Source organism: Elephas maximus, chromosome 14 (assembly GCF_024166365.1).
Source record: "Elephas maximus indicus isolate mEleMax1 chromosome 14, mEleMax1 primary haplotype, whole genome shotgun sequence".
Classification (NCBI taxonomy): Eukaryota; Metazoa; Chordata; class Mammalia; order Proboscidea; family Elephantidae; genus Elephas; species Elephas maximus.
Window position 1 is genome coordinate 11191530 of NC_064832.1, and position 19598 is coordinate 11211127.

At 36.7% G+C, this 19598-nt stretch overlaps 1 protein-coding gene across 1 annotated transcript; it reads right to left on the bottom strand.

Moving 5' to 3' along the window:
* Positions 1-7973: 7973 nt before the first annotated feature.
* Positions 7974-8906, bottom strand: LOC126057972 (olfactory receptor 2T33-like). Its single transcript, XM_049852892.1, has one exon. The coding sequence runs from the start codon at positions 8904-8906 to the stop codon at positions 7974-7976; it is 933 nt and encodes a 310-aa protein (XP_049708849.1).
* Between the last annotated feature and the right edge of the window lie 10692 nt (positions 8907-19598).

Consider the following 19598-nt stretch of genomic DNA (forward strand, 5'->3'; position numbering starts at 1 on the left):
AAGAGACTGTATTTGACAAGTATTTACTGCCTTCTGCTGATCACATGAGGAGCACACTTCTTCACTCCATCACACGTTAACCTAGTGATGTGATAAACTTTGCTCAATAGCGTGTGGCTGAAAGTGTCTGTATACCACTTCCAAGCCTAGAGTTTCAGCGATATTATATTTTCATATTTCTCTATTGTTTCTTCCATCATCATGAGAAGAAAATGTCTCCAGTAGGTTGTCTCTTTCAAAAACTTAAGTTTTCTAAGCCTAATTTCCTCATCTAAAAATCAGTTATCAGGAGAGAGATCACTAGCTATTTCAAAAGAGAGAACAGAATTCAGATAAGTACTTCAATAGGAGATGAAGGAATGAAGGAACCAAACAGGGGAAGCTGAATCAACCTAGAGACTCCCATCAGTATGTTGCTCTCAACACCCTGGAAACTGTCAAACAGCAGGACAAGGTGGCTTCCAGGACCCCATGGGTGGGGCCCTCATGCAGAACCCAGAACCAAGGTGAGGACGAGCAGACAATATTTGAAACCATGAAGAGAGTGGCTATTTATCCAAAGTGAAATCATGGCGAGCCACGGTTACTTCCAGGAACTATAGTTGAAGTGGGGAAAGAGAGAAGGAGAAATTTGCTGACTTCTGTCCTATAGCCTTTCTAATCTTCTGACAGTCTTACATTGTGATTTCCTACAAGAAATATGCTGGCAAAGGATCTTGGGAAATGTAGTTCTCCTTGGTATAGAGTCAAATAAAGTCAGTGAAAGTATCTGAAAACCAAGGAGCATTACAAAACATGCTGGCTAATATGAAAAAATAAAAACCAATCATGTTGAGTCAATTACAACTCGTAGCAACCCTATAGGGCGAAGCAGAACTGCCTTGTAGGGTTTTCAAGGAGCAGCTGGTGGATTTGAACTGCCAACCTTTTGATAAGTGTCAGCTTTTAACCACTGCACCACCAGGACTCCAAGCTAATAATCCAAAAAAAAAATAGAGCCTGTCTTATATGGTGTGTGTGAGCATCTTCATATCTAGAGTTTTTTTTCTTAAAATCTGCTTTGTTTAATATTTTATAGCTAAACCATATTTCCTTTTAATTAGTATTTGTCTTATGTATCTTTTTGACCTTTTAAATTTCATATATTCTTTGTCTTTATATTTAAGTATGCCTCCTTAAAATTTCACTCAAGTAAAATTTTGCTGAAGATAGTTAAAAAATGGCTGCAGCAGTACATCAACAGGAAACTGCCAGAAATTCAAGCCGATTCAGAAAAGGATGTGGAAACTAATGGGCCGCAACTACCACAGCCTCCACCAGACTGAGTCCAGCATAACTAGATGGTGCCCAGCTACCCCACCGACTGCTCTGACAAGGATCACAATAGAGGGTCCAGGACAGAACTGGAGAAAAATGCAGAACAAAACTATAACTTACAAAAAAGACCATACTTACTGGTCTGACAGAGACTGGAGAAACCTCGAGAGTATGGCCCCTAAGTGTCCTTTTAAATCAGTACTGAAGTCACTCCTGAGGTTCACCCTTCAGCCAAAGTTTAGACAGACCCGTAAAACAAATCAAGACTAAATGGGCACACCAACGCAGGGGCAAGGATGAGAAGGCTGGAGGGAACAGGAAAGCTGATAATGGGGAACCCAAGGTTGACAAGGGTAGAATATTGACATGGTGTAGGGTTGGCAACCAATGTCACAAAACAATATGTGTATTTATTGCCTAATGAGATATTAATTTGCTCTGTAAATCTTCATCTAAAGCATAATTAAAAAAAAAAGAGAGAGAAAAATCAAAATATCCACCTGATAACATTTGGGAATTACTATTATTTCCATCATTGCTATCACATAATAACAATTATAACATGTGCACTGTTAATTATAATTACAACATTTATTGTGCACTGTCAGGAACAGTACCAAGTACTTTTCATACATTGCTCATTCCATGCCTGTATTAACCCCATGAAGTAGGTGCTATTATCACATCCAGAGTCCTGTGGATAGTAATGGGTAGGAATGTAAACCTAGGTTGAAATTCTTAACCACTGTTACATTAACTTCAGTTCTACTTCTGGCCACGGTGGTTCTGTTTTTGTATATTAATTGATTAAATGTATTGAGGAAGACTGAGACTATAAACCTAGAGAGAGAAATTTGAATATATAAGTATATAGCCAGTGGAAGGATTTCAAAGGATAATGGAATCAGGGTATTATAATGAAGAAAGATCTGGATCATTGGGATGGCAGACCAAAGAGTAAGAAACACTAACTCTTCAGATGAACTGTGTGAGCACTACCCAACTGGCACAATGGTAAGTTCCATCACTTGTCTTGTCAAAGATATGACATACTGAAGCCATATACAGCTGTATTTCTGTATGACTTGATTCTGATCCATTGGGCAGACAACCATGTATAATGACTCTGATCTATAAGAAACATGTGCTCTGTGTGCTAGGCTTTGGTTACACAGATATATGTTCCCTTTCTTTTCTTTTCTTTTTTTAAAATAAGTTGTGGTTAAATAAATATTAAAATAAAAAAATCCTGATTTGAAAGAAAAAAAATAAAGAAAATGACATGGAAGGAGGGATATAATTGCTGATGTCCGGTGGATCTTGGCTAAAAGCTGAGAATACCAGAAAGATGTTTATTGTTGTTGTTATTAGGTGCAGTGGAGTTGCTTCCGACTCATAGTGATCCTATGTACCACAGAAAGAAACACTGTCCGGCCCCGTGCCATACTTACAATCATTGTTATGCTTGAGCCCATAGTTGCAGACACTGTGTCAATCCATCTCATTGAGGGTCTTCCTCTTTTAAAAGCTGACCCTGTACTTTACCAGGCATGATGTCCTTCTCCAGGGACTGATCTCTTCTGACAACATGGCCAAAGTAAGTAAGATGCAGTATCACCATCCTGGCTTCTAAGGAGCATTCTGGCTGTACTACTTCCAAGACAGATTTGTTTGTTCTTTTGGTATATTAAATATTCTTTGCCAACACCACAATTCAAAGGCATCAATTCTTCTTCGGTCTTCCTTATTCATTGTCCATCTTTCACATGCATATGAGGCAATTGAAAATACCGCTAATGCTTGGAACCTGAAATACACGAAGTATGAATCTAGGAAAATTGGAAATCTTCAAAAACGAAATGGAACACATAAGCATCGATATCCTAGGCATTAGTGAGCTGAAATGGACTGGTATTGGCTGTTTTGAATTGGACAACACATAGCCTACTACACCAGAAATGACAACTTGAAGAGGAATGGTGTTACATTCATCGTCAAAAAGAACAATTCGAGGTCTATCCTGAAGTACAGTGCTGTCAGTGATAGGATAATATCCATAGGCCTATAAGGAAGACCAGTTAATATGACTATCATTCAAATTCACACAGTTATCACTGAGAACAAAGTTGAAGAAATTGAAGATTTTTTTCAGTTTCTGTAGTCTGAAATTGATTGAACATGCAATCAGGATGCATTGATAATTACTGGTGATTGGAATGTGAAAGTTGGAAACAAAGAAGAACAATTGGTAGTTGGAAAATATGGCCTTGGTGATAGAAACAATACCGGAGATTGAATGATAGAGTTTTGCGAGACCAATGACTTCTTCATTGCAAATACCCTTTTTCACCAACATAAACAGTGACTATGCACATGGACCTCGCCAGATGGAACACACAGAAATCAAAACGACTACATCTACGGAAAGAGACAAAGGAAAAGCTCAATATCATCAGTCAAAACAAGGCCAGGGGCTGACTGTGGAACAGAAAGATTTTTATCTGTGTTAATTATTGACTATTCAAAGGCATTTGACTGAGTAGACCATAACAAATTTTGGATAACATTGCAAAGAGTGGGAATTCCAGGGCAGTTAATTTTGCTCATGCGGATTCTCTACATAGACCAAGAGGCAGTAATTGCAACACAACAATGGGACACTGCTTAGTTTGAAATCAGAAAAGATGTGCATCAGGATTGTATCCTTTCACCATACTTATTCAATCTGTATGCTGAGCAAATGATCTGAGATGGACTATATGAAGAAGGCAGCATCAGGATTAGAAAAAAACTCATTAACAACCTGCAATATGCAGAACACACAGCCTTGCCTGTTGAAAGTGAAGAGGACTTGAAGCACTTGCTGATGAAGATCAAAGACTACAGCCTTCAGTATGAATTACACCTCAAAATAAAGAAAACAAAAATCCTCACAACTGGACCAGTAACCAACATGGTGATAAACGGAGAAAATACTGACGTTGTCAAGGACTTAATTTTACTTTGATCTACAATTAACTCCAATGGAAGCAGCAGTCAAAAAAATCAAAGGATGTATTGCATTTGGCAAATTGGCTGCAAAAGCCCTCTTTAAAGTGTTAAAAAGCAAAAATGTTGCTTTGAGGACTAAGGTGCACCTGACCCAAGCCATTGTATTTTCAGTTGCCTCTTATGCATGTGAAAGATGGACAATGAGTAAGGAAGACCAAAGAAGAATCGATGCCTTAGAATCACGGTGTTGGTGGAAAATATTGAATATAAAATGGACTGTCAAAAGAATGATCAAATTTGTCTTGGAAGAAGTACAGCGAGAATGCTCCTTAGAAGTGAAGATGGGACATATTGTAAGGAGGAACCAGTCCCTGGAGAAGGACATCATGCTTAGTGAAGTAGAGGGTCAGCAAAAATGATGGATTAACACAGTGGCTGCAATAACGCGCTCAAACATAGAAATGATAGTTAGGTTGGGGCGAAATGGGGCAGTGTTTCATTATGATGCACATAGGGTCGCTCTGAGTAGGAACCGACATGAAGGAACTTAACAACAACAATTTAAAATACTAAAAGGTTTTCTCCAGTCTAGATTCTTTGCCTGGAACATTTAGTCTATTTACATTTGCTGAAAAACTTATGTTTTTCAGCTTATTAGTGTTTTTATTTTAAATTAAAAAAAAAACTTTATATTATTCAATGTACTGATTTTTAGTTACCTGTCTTCTCCGTGTCCCCCCTTCATCTCATTCTTGTCTTCTTTGGATTGATTATTTTTTGCTTTTCACAATTTCTTTGCATCATTTAAGACGATATGCACTTTACTTCTTTATGTTTAGTGATAATCTAGGACAATGTACCATACACTTAATCAAAAACTAATTTTATTACAGTTTCACCTACTCCAACAATAAAAGGCAGTATATATTTTAACTCGTATCTTCACAGCTATTGCTGTCTAACAAAACACCACAAAACTTGGCGGTTTAAAACAATAAGTTATTATCTCCCCAGGATTCTGGGTTGAGTGGGTTGGTTCTCTGCTGGAATGTCTATTTTGAAGTTGCAATCAGATACTGGCTGGAGTCACCTGAAAACCTATTGGGCTGGATGTCCAAGAATACTTCTTCACTCCCATGTCTAGTGCCGCAATGCTGCTCCGTGGGACCTCTTTCTCCAGCAGACAATTATGGGCTTTTTATGTGACCTACAAGTTCTTGACCGAGTTCTCAGCCACTCTACTTGGTGCCATTCACTGAGAAAGAATTTTCTGCAGATTTCCTGGACCTACTTGAGGAGCTGGGAGGTTAATTTCTAGCTAACTCAGACAGAATTGTGTTGTCCCTTACATTCCCTGGTTTGTTCAGAGTTCTTCTGAATCCTCACCTTTAGGGGCCTTGTAGTTTATCTCCTGTTGTCCATGAAACACAGAGCCATGAAAGTTGATACAGCATTGTTTTTTTATTTCCTTTGACTAACATTCTGGTGAAGAAGCTATTTCCTTCTGCCTTATTGTTCTAATTACTGTTTTTATTTGTGTATGTGTGTGTCTGTGGTATATATATGCAGTTCTTTAATGCATGAAAGAAAAACTTAGATCTACATACCTATAATGTGTTTCCAAGTCTGTCTATCTATTCAACTAGCTCTGTGTGTTGGTTATGATACCTCATCTGCCATGTTTCCAGGTACTGAAGTCTCTGTCATGTTATTTTCACATTACTAACTTAAATTTAATCTTGATTATGTATATATTTTTAATTTTAGGAATGCTGTTTTTATAGACAGAATAGCTGTATATCAGAGAAGCTAACTTACCCAAGGTACCTGTTCTTAGTTGACTGATCCCAGACGGCAACCCCTGGCCTTCTCACAGAAAAATCTAAGTGGTTTTTCCTCAACCACATTGTTTTGATTTTTCACTTCTAGAACATCTTAAAACTTCAATCAAAGCCGAAGTGGTAAGACTTCTCTGTAATATAAAATAATTCTAAACAGATAAAAATATTATTTTCAGAACAATGGTTCCAGATTATATGAAGTAGGGAAAGAGAATTATAACCCCTTTTATTCAAATGTAGTTGATACCTTTATTATGGGTTTTAGGTAACACATATATTCACCTAAGCAATATTCCAGTGTGTGTGTGTGTGTGTGCGCGTGTGTGTGTATCCACAAAGCACAGCAGTTTAAAACAACAATTATTTATTTTGCAAATGAATTTGCAATTTCAGCAGGTTTCATCAGGGACAGCTCATCTCTACTCCATGCATCATCAGTGGAAGTGGCTCAACTGGGAGCTGAAAGATACACTTGCATGATGTGCCACCAAGGACTAAAAAAATGGCTTTGAATTTGGCTGGGCTCTCAGCTGGGGATGTGCACTAGAAGTCTTGGTTTCTCTCTTTGTCACAGCATGGTGATTATATAACTGCACTAGCACAATTACTCTTAAGACACTTCTTAGAACAGGGAATGGGGCAGCATACAGTCACTTGCAATTCTGCAATTCTGGTAGAAATTGTTGCCAGCTCCTTAATTAAGATTCAGTGTGATTCTCTGGGAATTATTCTACGTGATTTTTGCCTCTGCTTTCTGAGTCACCCTTGCTCTACCATAAGAAAACTGAGTAGTCACCCCAGCTTACTCTTTAGACCAAACTAGTGATATCTCTGTCAGAAAAACATGCTTGCAAACATTGCGAGTTTTCCATGAATCTTACTGGAATTTACTCCATTAGACAAAACCCACAACTACCAACCTTGGGCTTCCTGTGACTCTGCTGCACTACAGTGCCCTAAAACATTTTAGTAGTCCTATTTATTTTTAACTAAAGAGAATCTACAAGACTCTCAAGATTTATAGAAGGTCTTTTGTCTGTTTGGATGTTTATTTAAGGTACTGTGTCTTAAATCGTCCTGAAGCCTTAATAAATGATTTTAGAGTCACAACTTGTGTTGGACCTTTGGCCTGAGGCCCTTTCTTAATTTGAGACTTCTTTGCTGAAAGAAAGTTTTATTTTTGAATCCACTGTGTACTGACTCCTTTGTACACAATATATTGTTTTCTTCAGCTCATCTCTCTACTCTTAGGTTTTAACATAGGTCATGAAAAGCCAATTAGCATTTTTATATTCTGTCTGGAAGTTTCTTTAACAAATCTTCCCACGGCAACATTTTGCAAATATTTCTTGATATCTTCTTACATATTTTATGTTTGATGGTCACATTGGGTCCTTATTTCATTTGAATTTATTTTATCTTCATTATGTGATTTAGGATCTACATTTAGTTTTCAAAGGGTATTATCCCCATCAAAATTAATGTTTTCCACTATTTATCAAAAAATACAAATTATACACTTATCATATGCTATTTAGAAACTCAGTCACTCATACTTATTGCCAGAGCCCTAATTTCAGAGCAAAAACACCACTGCAAATTATGACAGGAGGACAAATATAATTTTTAATTAATTTACCATATATAAAAACAGTCATATAGGAACAACGCAGCCAGATTGGCAAAGTAAGAGCAAAATAACTTGATACAACACAAAAGAAGAATTTAAATGGGATGAACAAAATAACAAAACAATATTTTAGAAACGTAACCTGTATCCAGTTTTGTTGCTGCCCTTTTGGCAAATTATGCTCAGCATTGATATCACATAAAATGTTTTTCCAGCCACCTCCTCAAAGCCCCCTTGAATTCTTTATTTCTCACAGTGTATATAAGAGGGTTCAAGACAGGTGTGAAGATGGTATAAAACACTGAGACCACCTTATCATGGTCCTCTGAATCGTTAGATTTGGGCCTCATGTAGATGAACATGATGGTGCCATGGAAGAGTCCCACAACCACCAGGTGAGAGGAGTAGGTCTTAAAGGCTTTTTTCTGGGCTCCAGCTGACCGCATGCGGAGCACTGCAGCCAGGATAAGGCTGTATGAGGCCAAAACGAGAGACAAAGGGATCAAGAGCATCAGAATGCAGCAGACATACATGAAAAACTCAAAAATCGTGATGTCAGCACAGGCAAGGCGTACCAGTGATGGTGCTTCACAAAAAAAGTGATTGATTTCCCGTGAGTGACAATAAGGGAAGCTCAAAGTGGCACCAGCCTGCATCAGCCCATCGATCCCTCCCAGGAGCCAGGAACCTGATGTCATGAGTAAACAGAGCTTCTGACTCATGAGAATGGGGTAGCGCAGTGGGTGACATATGGCCACATAGCGGTCATAAGACATGGCCGTTAAGAGGAAGCGTTCACTCCCTCCCAGAGTGAGAAGCAGGAAGATGTGGACTCCACAGCCAGTGGGAGAGATAGGCCTAGTGTCCATCAGGTAGTTGGCTGCCATTTTGGGAACGATGGTGGAGACCAGCATCATGTCCATGAAAGAAAGCTGGCTAAGCTGGAAGTACATGGGCATGTGGAGTTGAGGGTCCACATGAATGAGAATGATCATAAGGGTGTTGCCCATCAGTGAGGTGATGAAGATCATAAGCACCATGGCAAACAGGAATAGGTGGATCTGTGTGTGGTTAAAGAGCCCTAGAAGAATGAAGTTTATTCCTGTGGTGCCATTGGCATTGACCATGGCTCTACTGGTGCCTGAAAGATGTAAGAATGATGCAGAAATGAGATTTGTTTAAAAGGAAGCTTGTACCTATCTTTATGAAAACTTGATCAAATGACTTGGGAAATCTCAGACTTGGAGGGCTAATTACTACTTTAATCTTTCACTTACAAACAAGATTTTTGCCATAGCATACTACTATCCATCTCTGCTGTTACTATACATTATTTTTTATTCACACAAAATTAGATAACACATACATATACAGTAGTACAAATATACCTCTATTGTTTTTTAATAATTTGTCAGTATGCCACACGTAATTTACCCATGGTGTTAAGAAATATTACTTATGCAATCCGAGTTCTTTACACTTTTGGTATTTCTATATTGAAGGAAATTCAGATTTATGCACTTTAGTAGGTATTGAGGTGATATGCCTATAGTTATTACTTTTGCATGTGTTTTAGATATTTGCTTAATGTATTCTCACATGATTTTCTTCAATATCAAGACAAATTAAAGTTTCAAAAGTTTCAAAAAAAATTACAACCAATAAAACTAAGTTTGATGGGGAAAAAACAAAAGCAAAAATTCTCTGTTCCACACTTACATGCAGCCTGTGCTCTAAACACACTAGGCTTTCAGCCGCCACAGATTCTACTGTACCCATCACCACATCATTTATATTATCATGACTTGTGTTCCGGATCATGGTGCCTACATCTCGTTAAGTTTAGAACCCCCTCAACATTTAAACTTTTATGTATTATGCTCTTAAACAATGCTGCTGGTTTTAATTTATATATCCATTCTAAGGGAGCCCTGGTGGCACAGTGGTTAAGCTTTCGGCAGCTAACCAAAAGGTTGGCAGTTCAAACTCACCACCCACTCCTTGGAAACTCAATGCGGCAGGTCTACTCTGTCCTATAGGGTCAGAATTGACTTGACAGCACAGGTGTTTTGGTTTTATCCACTCAAAAAAAAGTTAATAATTTCATAAATGAACATAATTCGTATTGCATGTAATTTTCATATAAATTTGGATATCAATAATCTTATACTTTTAAAAGTAGAAGACAAAAACTAATCCATTAATTATGACTTATCCAAATGATATTCTCATATAATGAACCTGAGGTCCAACATCTCCCACAGGTAAAATATACAGGTACTCATTCACTTTCAGAATAGCTTCTCTGTTCACTAGAATCTATAACTTCCATTTCTTTTACGTCTAAGTATTTTTGGTGGTAGGAATGGATGCACATGTAAATGGATTCACCTATTATACTTAGGTAGGTGGTGTCTTTTGCTCACAAATTCAAATTGTCAGAGAGAGCTGTGAATTCAGGATTACCAACAGTATTATGCTTGGACTTCATTCATAATCTGTGGTGTAGTAAATCCTTTTTTAGTTTTTCTGTAACTTATTTGGAAAACATTGCAAATTTTGTGAATGGTCTATGATCTTCACACCTTTAATACATATTAAAAATTTTTTGATTCTTAGTATATACCAACAATGACTTTCATATCATTAAAATATGTAGATACCCCATTTTTCAAAATTGATATAAATATGCTATAATAGTGAGCATATCATTCTTTTATGCTTTGTTCCCTCAAATATATATATTTTGAGTGAAATATATATATATTCAGTTTAATATATTGTTAACTACTGCCAATTTTTATTACATCATATATAAATATACATGTATATATATATAATGTTTATTTAAGAATACTTAGCTTCTTTCCAATCTTTTGTTAATATAACCCATATCCTTGTGCATGTGGCAATATTTTCTCAAGTAAATATTTTACTAGAATATTTTGGGTTTAAGATAATTGCATCTCCACCTTTTACACTCCAGTCAACTGTCAATTTGTGTGATAATTCCTCCACATATTTTACTGCTAGATGCTATAATTAACAGCAATCATATAAGTGTGAAAATAAATTTAAATTTCATGTCACTTAAGTTACATGGCAGAAACTGTTTTAATCTATTCATCGACCTCATGGATTTCTTCTGCAAACTGTTAATATCTCTTATTCAGAGTTTCTAGTTTGGCTTTTTCTTAATAATTTAAAGAATTTCCCATGTATTTTGTAATTTATATATTTATATATATAATTTACATATCTTTATAACTTGTTATTTGTATGCATTGTGAATATCTTCTCCAGTTGATTTTATATATTTGACATTTTTGTTATTTTGGACTGAAGTTTTGCATTTTATATTACATATATTTGGGATACTTATATATTAATAATTTAATATTAATGTTCTGCATTTCATTAATAGGCTACCATTTTAAACAATTTCAATGTTATTTGGATCAAACAACTTGTTATTGGTATATAAGTTGTTTGAATCTATGATCATTGTTGATTTAATATTACATTGTATTTTCTTTGCATGCATGAATATTAAACATATTAAACTCACAAAATGTATTGCTATAAAAAAAAATATAGTTCATCTTTTAATTTGTAGTCTCTGATTTTTTTTTTTTTAAACAAAATAGGGACAATCAGTGTCCTTAAAGGCCATTAAAACATAGGTGTAAAGTAGTCTGTGTCTGTAGATTTTTTTTTTTTTTAAATAATGTATTCACTTTCCTATTAGTTTCAGGTAAGTTGTGTTTTCCTATTACTTTTTAAATTCATATGACTTTCTATTTTTAAGGAAACATTTTCCTTTCCTAATCTATTTTCTTTGTTAGTGTTTCTTACTGCATTGGGTGGATGGACAGGTCTGTGTCTCTGGCTGCCGCTGAACTGGAGGTCCTGACATGCAAAGTTCATTCACTTAAGCCGGCCCTGGGTCAGGGCACACTGGGTATAGACATACGAGTTACGAGTTGCTTAAATAACATGAAGACTAAGAGTCAGAACTCTAAAGACCTGTCCATATTTTGTTCACAAATATGTGTGATATTTGGGGAAGGTCACTTACTTTCCTTTGAGCCACTCTCCTTGTTTCTAGACTGGGAAAATTCGCAGACTTTGGTAGACAGCTGTACTGGAGCACTGGTTTCGTTTGTTCCCATCGGGGCTCATTCTCTGCTTTGGCGATTTGATAACCACCTGCTAAGGCCCTGAGCTTAAGGGCAGCTTTCCAGTGTTTCTCAGATGCCAAGGTTCAATGAATATGATTTTGAAAGTCTTCTGTAGATTTAAATTTAAGATGAAATTATTTTAAACTAATAGTATTTGAAAATGTTATTATATCAGGCATTCTATTCGCTGGACAAACAGTTCATATAATGTGAAATAAATGTATATTTCACATTTAATCAGCATGAATTACGAAGTTCAGAAAAGTTACATGACTGATCTAATAATAAACATTTAAACTGGTAGCTGCATTCATCTGAAGGTTGTCTAAACGTAAAAGTTCATATTTAATGGCCAGGTTTCTAGAGTTTGAATACCTATGCCACTGTTTAGTAGTTGGATAAATTTGAGCAATATGCTTAAACCTCAATTTCATTATGTGCAAAATGAGATGACATAATAGTATCTACTATAGGATTATTTGATAATTACAAAATAAAATGTATATAAGTACATTGGAGAATGCATGCACAAGAAGATAGCTCTATAAAGTTATTGATTATTATCATTATTATATTATTATTGGTCACCCACAGATGTTTCCTACCAAAATATTTTGAAAGTAAAATTAGTATTTTCCCATAACTCACATGGAATGTAATGTTACTTATTTCATCTCAAAGAACAAAAATATCATTACGTATCAGTCTTCATTTTTCAGCATAAGTGACATGTTTTCTGTGTTCCTTTAGATTTTTCTGTCGTCCTCTGTCTACCTTCTATGAATTTATTTTGAACATAGAGGAAACACTCATGACCATGGTAAATTTAATTATTCCAAGGCTATTAGGTTACTTGATTATTAATTTTGCAATGTGTTCTCATGCCTTTAATATTCAACGTGTTATAAGAATTGTAATAGATATCATGAAACTTGTCACAAATTCAATAATGTCTCAAAATTCAATCAAAATTTTTTAAGATAGCAGGTAAAAAGAAAAAATATTATCTCTATTTCACATCAAAAAGGCAGTTGTTCCCAAGTGAATTCAATTCTGTGTAATTCCACACTACCAAAGTAGAAGAGGGATATGCAGGTCAGATAAATTTCTAGTTGTCTATAACATTTCTGTACCATTTAAAACAGGATAAAAACGTGTTCCCATTTATTTTCTAGTTGTCTGTCCTATAGGGTCGCTATGAGTTGGAATCGACTCGAGGGCATTGGGTTTTTGTATAAAGTGGGTAATTGCAGAAAGCTCAGGTTACTTTTAGATTCATTGTCACATTTTTCTGTCTACCTCAATGTGGTGTTCCCAGAATTAGCAAAGCTTCCCCTTTCTCAAAGTTACACTCTGTGTTACATACCCATCTGTCCAATATTCTGGCCTGGCACTAGCATGTTCATTCCTTCAATTCAATCCAAAACAATTCCAAGCCAAAATGACTCTTATTTCACATCTGCATGACATAGATGAAGTAACTCAGACATAACAAGGATTTTTATAACTGTAGCAAACAATGTCCCAAGTACTATGTTAACCCTGGATGTGCATTGCCTCATGCAATGTCACAACAATTAAATGAGGTAAACTGTCACTGTTTTGGATTTGCAGATGAAGGACTGGAGGGTTAGATTAATTTATTTTTCCCTGGTCTCAAAAGTAGGAAGCATGGGTCCAAAATCCTAGTCATGAAAGTAAACTCCCCACAGTTATTTTGGGCTTGCCAGTTTTTTGTTCCAATTATTATCTTAATAATGACAAAACTTTTTGAATAAAACAAACAACATAAATAAAGAATGGGCTCTCAAACACATTATTGTTGTTAGATGCCATTAAGTCACCTAACACACGGCTACCCCGGGCAAAATGCTGCCCAGTCCTGCGCCATTCCCATAACCGGTTGTTGATCGGACTATTGCCATCCATCGGGTTCACTTTGGCTGACTTTGCAGAAGCAGATCGCTCGCCTTTTCTTCCTAGTGCATCTCAGTCTGGAAAATCTGCTGGAGCTTGCTGGAGCAGCTGTGAGTTCTGTGAAGTTAGGCACCTCTCTTATAAACTGTGTGTCTCAGGTTAGTGTATTTAAAATGGGTAACTGCCTTACTTTGTAAAAATGAAAAAAGATAGTGCATGTAGAATGTTTAATTAAATTATTTATATTTAGTATGTTATCAAACATGAATTTTATCTCGACACAAACTTTTTCCCAAAGAGAAATTCATGAACAGAGAATTTAATAGAATCAGATACATGCATCCATTTACCTTAGAGTCAGAGTGTTAACTAAGGCTCAACTTTCCTAAAAGCTTAGTACAGATCGTCCCCGACTTAAGACATATTTGAGTTACAACGAACTGCCCTATGACTATCCTTTTTTTATCTTTGTGCATCTTATTGTTAGTAATATGTACTACATATAACGTTGTAGCACGCAATTTGTTGATGTTATCATTCTCATGCCAATCCCAAAGACAAATAAAGATTGGATTTATAAAGATATTGATAATAGGAGGCAAAAATAATGAATTTTTTTTTTTTAATTAGATATTCTACTTATAGCAGAACTGGCTTATGACTGAGTCTTCAGAATGGAACCCTGTCTTACACTGGGAAATACCTGTAATATTATTTTCATAATTACAATTTGATAAAGATACATTAGTGCAATATAAGTATGAAAGGATGTTCTTTCTCACTGGAAATTAATACATAGTTTAAACCAAATTTTTATAATTTCTATGCATTCAAACGTTATACACTCAATGTTTCTTTATGATATGCATTACCAGTAGGAATGCAATGAAGATTAATCTCAGGGTAAAAGTGAAAATCCTTTATTAGTCAATTTGGCAATATGGAGTGAGAGCCAGAGAGCTAGTCTTGTCCCTTGAAGCATTGCCATACCTTGTCGATATCATTCTAAAATATGACTAAAAAAGAAGGGATGGGAGGAGACCCTGTAAACACAAAGGGCTTATCTTGCAAGGTTTTCCACAACGTGCATCCTGAACTATTGTAGAACTAATAAATTTCCCATGGAACACAATATAACAGCTGGAACAATCTTAGATATCATGCTAATTGTATAAACAATATTTTTCAAATTGTAAAAAATGTGTATGGAAGAATATAAAAGGAATAGTTATGATGTTATCAAGTGCAATCCAGGTGCTTTAACTTCTGTGCTTTCCAAATAGTATGATTGTGATATAGTTTTTTAAATTACAGAAATTAAGTGGGCCACAATGAAAGCATTAGCGCATACCGTCCCCGGTTGTAAGCACTCAGTCTAGGAGTCGTAGCACTAACCTGCATCAGAGGAGCCACCGTGCAGGAGGTGTGGAATACTCTAAGCCTCTGGTTCCCAGATCACCGTTCGGATCCCCACCAATGCCTCTGTTGCCGGTATAAAATACAAGGCACCTGGCTAAAGCCTTAGGGATTCCTGAGCTTCAGGCTGCAGAAATGCTCATGGGAAAGCATTCGGAAGAATACAGATGACCACATACTCTCCTCATTTATCACCTCCATACAGGATTATTTTAAAATCTCAGGATATTTGATCTCTGAAGAAAATGGCCTGTTTTATCAACCTGCTAAAGTCAGGATGTGATTATTTTGAATTTGATGCTTGCCTTATAATATTATCAGTATTAAATGAGTTACGATGCATAAAGCACATAACTCATGCCTGGAAAATACACTTAGTCCATAATCCTATTAACCTAAACTTTCACAATAACTAATGTGTCAAGAAAGAGCTGGTAATGATGTGAGGAATAGAGTGGACTTTTAGACATATCTTACCCAACAAAAGGCCATGACTGAATTGAACTTTTCCAGCCTTGAAACTTTCTAGGTATATATTTTGGGCCTGTTATATAACCTCTCTGAGCCTCAGTTTAATCCTCTGTAAAAGGGGCATCATAATGCCTCTTCCATAGGATTATTTTTAGGGGCTACTGTATAGAATAAGGAGCCCTGGTAGTGCAGTCATTAAGAGCTCAGCTGCTAACCAAAACGCCAACAGTTCAAATTCACCAGAAGCTCCTTGGAAACTCCATGGGGCAGTTCTACTCCGTCCTATTGGGTCGCTATGAGTTGGAATAGACTTGACGACAATGGGTTTGGTTTTGGTTTCGGGTATGGAATAAATATAAAGCACCAGATCTATCAAATAAGTATAATTTCATTATCTCCTTTCTTCTCTGCTTTAGCAGGATATGTTGACTTATGAACTGATGTATAGTAATGAGAGAATTTTTTTTAATGTGTTTATCTTGCAACAGAAAACAGTAAAAATCAGTTGCCATTGAGTTACATCTGACTCATGGCAACCCTGTGTGTGTCAGAGTGGAACTGTGCTTTGTAGAGTTTTTAATGGGTGATTTTTCAGAAGTAGATCACCAGGTCTTTCTTCCGAGGTGCCTTTGGGTGGACTTGAACCTCCATCCTTTCAGTTAGCATCTGAACATGTTAACTGTACCACCCAGGGACTCCGCTCCAGGAGATTATACAGTATAACTGTTTGTACCACTCAGGAGCTCCAATATGGGAGGTTATACGACGCTGTGCTACATAATCGAAATATAATAAGCATTAACTGATAGATTTGTTACAGCTCTGCTTATGAACTGGTTAAGGGTTAAGAAAACTGGCAGAATTATCGCAGTGCAATGAATCACTTCTATATGGCTTTTCTAGCCCTGGTCTTGTAATTTCACAAAATGATTGGGCCAAAATTTTGCAAGGTATTAGTATATTTACTACAAAACTAGTGGATTGAAAATTCACTTAATGGGATTGTGCCCTTTGTGGTCCAACTAGGAGATTGGTCACTGTTCCTATTCTGTTAAGCTTATATAAGGGCCAAATCCACAGAGGTTCTGGGGCCCCTCACTACCATCAAAAAGAGCGTAGAGTGGAGTGCATCCTTTGAACCCAGGGTCCCTGCACTGAGAACTCCCTATATTAAGAAGAGAGAGTTGTAACATTGCTGGTCCATAGAGAGAGGGGGAACTGAGTGTCTTTGTGCAGGGGTGTGCCTCCTACTAAAGTACTGCAACACTTGTGCATGCAGGACAGAGACCTGAGTGTGGCTGGTGTAATTTGCTTCCTTCCCCCTTCGGGCATCGTGGTGGGAACAATACATTCCCTCATGCAGGGTAGGCCTTGGTATCATGGCAGCAAGACAGAGAACCACTCTGGCCTGGGTAGCATGGTAGGAGGCAGCAGCATAGGTCAAGAAGGGCCCAGTGGCAGAAGTTCAGGAGATCCTGTGCAGGGGTCTTTCCATTAGTGAAGCAAGGCCCAGTGAGGCCCAGGGACAGAGCAGAAGCCTCGGAAGCCATGCAGGTGTCCCGGGTAGCATGGTGATAGCCAGAAGCATTGGTGACATGAAGACAACATTTGACCAGAAACACAATGTGCCAGTACAGTGATATTAGAAAGAATATGAGTAGTTTGGAGAAGAATAAGCAGATCTGCTTTGAGAATTTTTTTACTATTTACTGTTTGCTTTCTAGAAATAATAATAATGGTTTTCACTTTGCCAATATTGTGTAAATGTCTTGATCACAGATGGCCGTAGCACTCATGGAATGGTTGATGCCAGTGGTTGTACATGCCTCATTCCTAGTTGTCTGGTGGCTTGAGGCACATCCTGTTTGCATGTGCAATGCGGTTAGATAGACAAACCACACAATTATATTATATAATTATACTAGGATCGTCAAACCAATCTATGAAGGGATATTTGAATTTTATTTTCAAACAGGCATATACCTATGGATATAGTCAATAATATGAGAAAAGAGAAGATGTAAGTAGAAATATAAGTCAAATTCTGGTAACCCTGAATAAATTAATTAAAAGAGAAAATAATAACATTATTATCAATAACAAAAATCAGGACAGTTAATATTTATTGAGTTATTAATTTCTGACAAAACAGTAATAGTAGAAGACTTCAACACACCACTTTTGGTGAAGGACAGGACATCCAGAAGAAGCTCAATAAAGACACGGAAGACCTAAATGCCACAATCAACCAACTTGACCTCATAGACATATACAGAACACTCCACCCGACAGCAGCCAAGTATACTTTCTTTTCTAGTGCACATGGAACATTCTCTAGAATAGACCACATACTAGGGCATAAAGCAAGCGTTAGCAGAATCCAAAACATTCAAATATTACAAAGCGTCTTCTCTGACCCTAAGGGCATAAAAGTGGAAGTCAATAACAGGAAAAGCAGGGAAAAGAAATCAGACACTTGGAAACTGAACAAAACAAAAGACTGGATTATAGAAGGCATTAAGGATGGAATAAAGAAATTCCAATGAGAATGAAAACACTTCCTGTAAAAACGCTGGGACACAGTGAAAGCAATGCTCAGAGGTCAATTTATCTCAATAAACGCACACATACAAAAAGAAGAAAGGGCCAAAATCAAAGAATTATCCCCACAACTTGAACAAATAGAAAGAGAACAACAAAAGAAACTCACAGGCACCAGAAAAAAAAAAAACAAATACTAAAAATCAGAGCTGAACTAAAGGAAATAGAATACAAAAAAACAATGAAAAGAATTAACAAGACCAAAAGGTGGTTTTTAAAAAAAAAATTAACAAAATTGATAAACCACTAGCCAAACTGACAAAAGAAAAACAGGAGAGGAACCAAATAACCTGAATAAGAAATGAGATGGGCAATATTACAACAGACCCAACTGAAATTGAAAGAATCATATCAGATTTCTGTGAAAAATTGTACTCTAACAGATTTGAAAACCTAGAAGAAATGGGTGAATTCCTAGAAACACACTGCCTGCCTAAACTAACACAAAAAGAGGTAGAACAACTAAATAGACCCATAATGAAAGAACAGATGCAAAAGGCAATCAACCCCCCCCCACCCCAAAAAAGCCCTGGTCCGGACAGCTTCACTGCAGAGTTCTACCAAACTTTCAGAGAAGAGTTAACACCACTACTACTAAAGGTACTTCAGAGCATAGAAAAGGACAGAATACTACCAAACTCATTCTATGGAGCCACCATATCCCTCATACCAAAACCACGTAAAGACACCACAAGAAAAGAAAATTACAGGCCTATATCCCTCATGAACTTAGACGCAAAAAACCTCAACAAAATTCTCGCCAATAGAATTCAACAACATATCAAAAAAATAATTCACCATGACCAAGTGGGATTCATACCAGGTATGCAGGGATAGTTCAACATTAGAAAAACAATTAATGTAATCCATGACATAAATAAAACAAAAGACAAGAATCCAATGATTTTATCAATTGATGCAGAAAAGGCATTTGACAAAGTCCAACACCTATTCATGATAAAAACTCAAGCAAAACAGGAATAGAAGGAAAATTTCTCCACATAATAAAGGGCGTTTATATAAAGCCAACAGCAAACATCACCCTAAATGGAGAGAGCCTGAAAGCATTCCCACTGAGACTGGGAACCAGACAAGGATACCCTTTATCATCGCTCTTACTCAACATTGTGTTGGAGGTCCTAGCCAGAGAAATTAGGCTAGATAAAGAAATAAAGGGCATCCATATTGGCAAGGAAGAAGTCAAAGTATCTCCATTTGCAGGTGACATGATCT

Bases quoted from the DNA above. Each gene is read 5' to 3' on its own strand.
- LOC126057972 (XM_049852892.1), bottom strand. From the start codon at position 8,906: ATGGTCAATGCCAATGGCACCACAGGAATAAACTTCATTCTTCTAGGG.